The 4,380-nt window shown below is 19.2% G+C and overlaps 1 protein-coding gene across 1 annotated transcript; it reads left to right on the forward strand.

The window, feature by feature from the left end:
• Nucleotides 1-418: 418 nt before the first annotated feature.
• PRSY57_0914200 (hypothetical protein) lies at nt 419-4,238 on the forward strand (the record flags this gene model as incomplete). The annotated part of the gene is made up of 2 exons (XM_012907382.2): nt 419-592; nt 873-4,238. 2 exons carry the CDS (start codon nt 419-421, stop codon nt 4,236-4,238), a joined length of 3,540 nt encoding a protein of 1,179 aa, XP_012762836.2.
• Between the last annotated feature and the right edge of the window lie 142 nt (nt 4,239-4,380).

The following is a 4,380-nucleotide window of genomic DNA, read 5'->3' on the forward strand; positions in this document are numbered from 1 at the left end:
TTTTTTTTTTTTTTTTTTTAAATTTTTTTTTTTTTTATTTTTTATATAATTTATTTTTTAATTTTTTTTTTTTTTTTTTTTTTTTTAATTTTTTTTTTTTTTTTTTTTTTTTTTTTTTTTTTTTTTTTTTTTTTTGCTTTTTCTTGGATTATTTTTTGTTTATTTATAAATTTAAAAAAATATCACATCAAATAACAATTTTTTTTTTTTTTTTTTCTTGAATTATGAAATGTAAATAAAATAGATAATTTTTTCTACAAATGTTAATATATATATTATAAAATTTTTGTAATTATATATATTGTGTTTTCCCCTTATAATTTATGGGGAATATCTGTAGTATAATTGTGTTTATTATTTCGTATTTTTTCTGATATTTCTTTTTTTTTTTTTTGAATAATTGTAAAAAGAATGACGTATGGGTAATAAAATGCTTTTAACAAAAAAGGATAAAAATGGATTAAAGAAAGTAGTATATATATTTTTAATATTAATACTTATCTTCAGTGACCAATGGTCATTTCCTTTGGTTTATTCTTTCTGTATTAATAAAAGATCGTTTGTTTTAAATTCAATAGGAAAAAATCATAACGTAAGAAAGAAACAAAAAAAAGGAAACATAAACGGATACATGCACATATATATATTTTATATATATATATATATATATATATATATATTTATATATATGTATTTATAATAGTACATATATTTTTCTATCATGTTCATATTTATATATACTTTTAGCTAGCCAAATGTGATTTTTTTTTTTTTTTTTTTTTTTTTTTTTTTTTTTTATTTACATTTCCTAAATGTTGGCTAGTTAAACAAATAAATATTTACATTCTCTTATTTTAAAATTTTATGTGTAGGCACCGAAGTACAGAATTCGAGATAATGGAAAGACTCTTTTAGAAATTGGAAACAGCATAAAGGAACAAAATGTTTCAAAAGCTTTAGCTAATTTGGATGAACTTTTCTTAGCAGCACCTGATGACAAAAAATTATCAAAAAAGATGAGTATGATTTGTGGAAATGTGTTAAATTTATGTGGACGATTTAATGATATTAATAATATGATAAAGGTTATAGAGAAGATGAAAAATCATAATATTGAAATGCAAGAAAATTCATATCTTGCTATATGTAATTATTATATATCGAATAATTACATTTATGAATATATTTTAACTATAAATAAAATGATAGAGAAGAATATTACCATACGTGAAAGGTTTTATAAATATATATTAGTACATATATTAGACTTATCATTTGAAAAAAATTATGCAAGTCAAAGAATGGATTACAATTTGAAAGATAAATATACAAAAGACAGTCTTATAAGCGGTAGAGAAATTAATCATCCACATAACAATATCCACATGGATATAAATAATAATGAAAGAAATAATTTAATAAAAAATATAGATTACAATAATTTTGATAAATACCAAAATATGTTAAATAAATATGATATTACATTGGAACAAGAAGATCAAAAATATATATTGCACAACTATTTACTTATTGATATCTTCAAGCATATGAATGATAATAAAATAAAAATTAAACTTATATATTTATTAAAGCTTATTTATTATGTATATGAAAATATACAATATATTATAAGAAAAAATAAAGCTAATGAAAAGTTAATAACAAATTATAAGGAACAAAATATATCCATAAATGATAACGATCAAAGGAATATTGAAAAATTAAAAGATAAAAATTTTACAAATGATAAACATGATGAAGATGAGACCATTGATAGTAACGATGAACAAATAGACGATATGCATAAACAAAAGAATACAAATAAAAATAAAAAACTTTTTGTTTTAAAAGATATATTAATAGAACAATTAAGAAATATTTTAGAGTTATACAAAATGAATTATGAATCCATGAATATAAATATAAAAAAATATGAAGAGACATTAGATGAAGAAGAGAGAAGAAGTATATATTACAATGTTAATAAAATTACAAAGAGGTTACCATTTATTAAATTAACTGAAAATATAAAAAATACTTATAATTGTAAAAATTGTGATGAAAATATTAATACATATTTTCTGTCCTTAAAACATATAATAATTGTAATTATTAACATAATTATGATAACTCATCAATTTAATAATAAAGAAATTTTAAAAATTAAACACTTTTTTTCTATTCTCAATGGTCCAGTAGATTACACCGAAGGGGATATGGAAAAAAAGGAAGAAACCGAGAAAAGCGGAGGAACTAATCAAAAAAATGTACAAGGTGGACATAATCTAAAATGTGAACATAGTGTACAAGACGAGCATAATGTAAAATTTGAACATAATGTAAAATTTGAACATAATGTACAATTTGAACCGAATGAACAATTTGAACATAATGTACAAGATGATAATAATATAACGAATGGAATGAATGAAAAAAAAAATTCAGATATAATACCTAATCAAGAACAAATAAATGGGAGCGAAAAAAACCATACATCCAACATTAACGAAATGAACAAATTGTTCGATAAAGGTAATTATACATGTTTATTAGATGGGGCGAATATAGGATATAATAAACAGAATGTAGAAAATGGACGATTTAGCTTTTTACAAATTGAAATATTAAAAGAAATAATAAAAAAGAAAAATAATGAGAAACCTTTAATTATACTTCCAAAAATATATCATTATAAAAATTCATTAAAATATCTACATTCAAAAGAAGAGAAAGCTAATGAGTTCGAATCAAGTGATCAAAATGAAAAAGAAGAAGATATTTTGAAAGACACACATTTAAAAGGAAAAAAGAATTCACATATATTTATACCAAATAAAACTATAAAAATAAAAAAGACTAGTCCATTTTTTTCAGAACCTAGGCATTTCACAAGAAGAGAAAAGGATATTTCAAATTATGCAAATGGTGGTATGTCTAATAATAAAAATGATACAAGTTATTCAGAAAAAAATGAATCATATGACAATTCTCATGATGCTTTATCTTATATAAAAAGAATATTTAATAGATTAGATAGTACTGATGTAGATATAATAAAGAAATGGGAAAAAGAAAAATGTTTATATATATGTAATTATAATATGTATGATGATTATTATTATATATTAGGAAGTTTAGCAAAAAGTAATAATTATTTTAATATATATTATTATATAGATGAATTATCTAAACATTTTCATAAATATCAAACATTGAATCATAATATTATTATAGACAATTATAATATTATGGATAATAATTTAGTTTACAATAACAGAGAAGTATTATATGTACATAATAATGTGATTTATGATAAGAATAGTGATATTATGGTTTTAGTAAGTGAAGAAAATATGAACCGAGAAAACAAATATATATCTATGAATGAACAATATTATAATGATAAAATTAAAAAAAATAATGCTAATGTAAAATTATTTGAACAATATAAAAATAATATGAAATTTTTAGATAAAGAAATTATTAAATATAATAATGATATTTTTATGGATACATTTATGTATGATATGGATAGTGGACAACATATATTGGTTAACCCGCATGAAGGTAATAAAGAAAGGGTAAGTCAACAACAAAGTGTTTGTAACAATAATGATGTATTAAAGAATAAAGAAAATACATTAGATAATAATGATAATTTATTAATTAAAAATAAGAAATCCTTAAAGGATATTATAAGTGAATCTACAGAACAGAAAAATAACCCTGAAAAGGAAAAAAGTAAAAAAAATAAAAATAATAATAATAATAATAATATGAAGAATAATAATAATACATTTTATTATAGTAACATATATATAAAATGTGTTACACATATGAAAAGTGTTCAAAAACCTATATATATTTATACGAATGATAAAATGAAAAATCATTATTTTAATGAATATACAAATTATATATTAAAGAAATGGAAGAAAAAAAGTTTTATCTCCTTTTATTTCAAACAACCTGTTATTTTATCTGAAATAAAAGAACAAGCAGGGAATAATGCTATAGATGTCGAAAATATACTACAAAATTACAGGTTACCGTTTGTTAATCTAGAGAACTTTAAATTATATATAGATGATATTGTATCATATAAACAGAAAAATGTATATCACATAAAAATTAATACACCATACAAAACATTCATGTCTTATCAAAAGGATCATTTCCCATATATGTCTCATAATAATATTGTAAAATATTTATGTATAGATTTTTCAAAAATATAAATGAACAAAAAAAAAAAAAAAAAAAAAAAAAAAAAAAAAAAAAAAAAAAAAAAAAAAAATATATAAAAAACAAAAAAAAAAAAATTTTTTTTTTAAATTTTTTTTTTTTTTTTTTTTTTTTTTTTTTTTTTTTTTTTTTAAA

This window comes from Plasmodium reichenowi, chromosome 9 (assembly GCF_001601855.1).
Source record: "Plasmodium reichenowi strain SY57 chromosome 9, whole genome shotgun sequence".
NCBI classification, from domain to species: domain Eukaryota; phylum Apicomplexa; class Aconoidasida; order Haemosporida; family Plasmodiidae; genus Plasmodium; species Plasmodium reichenowi.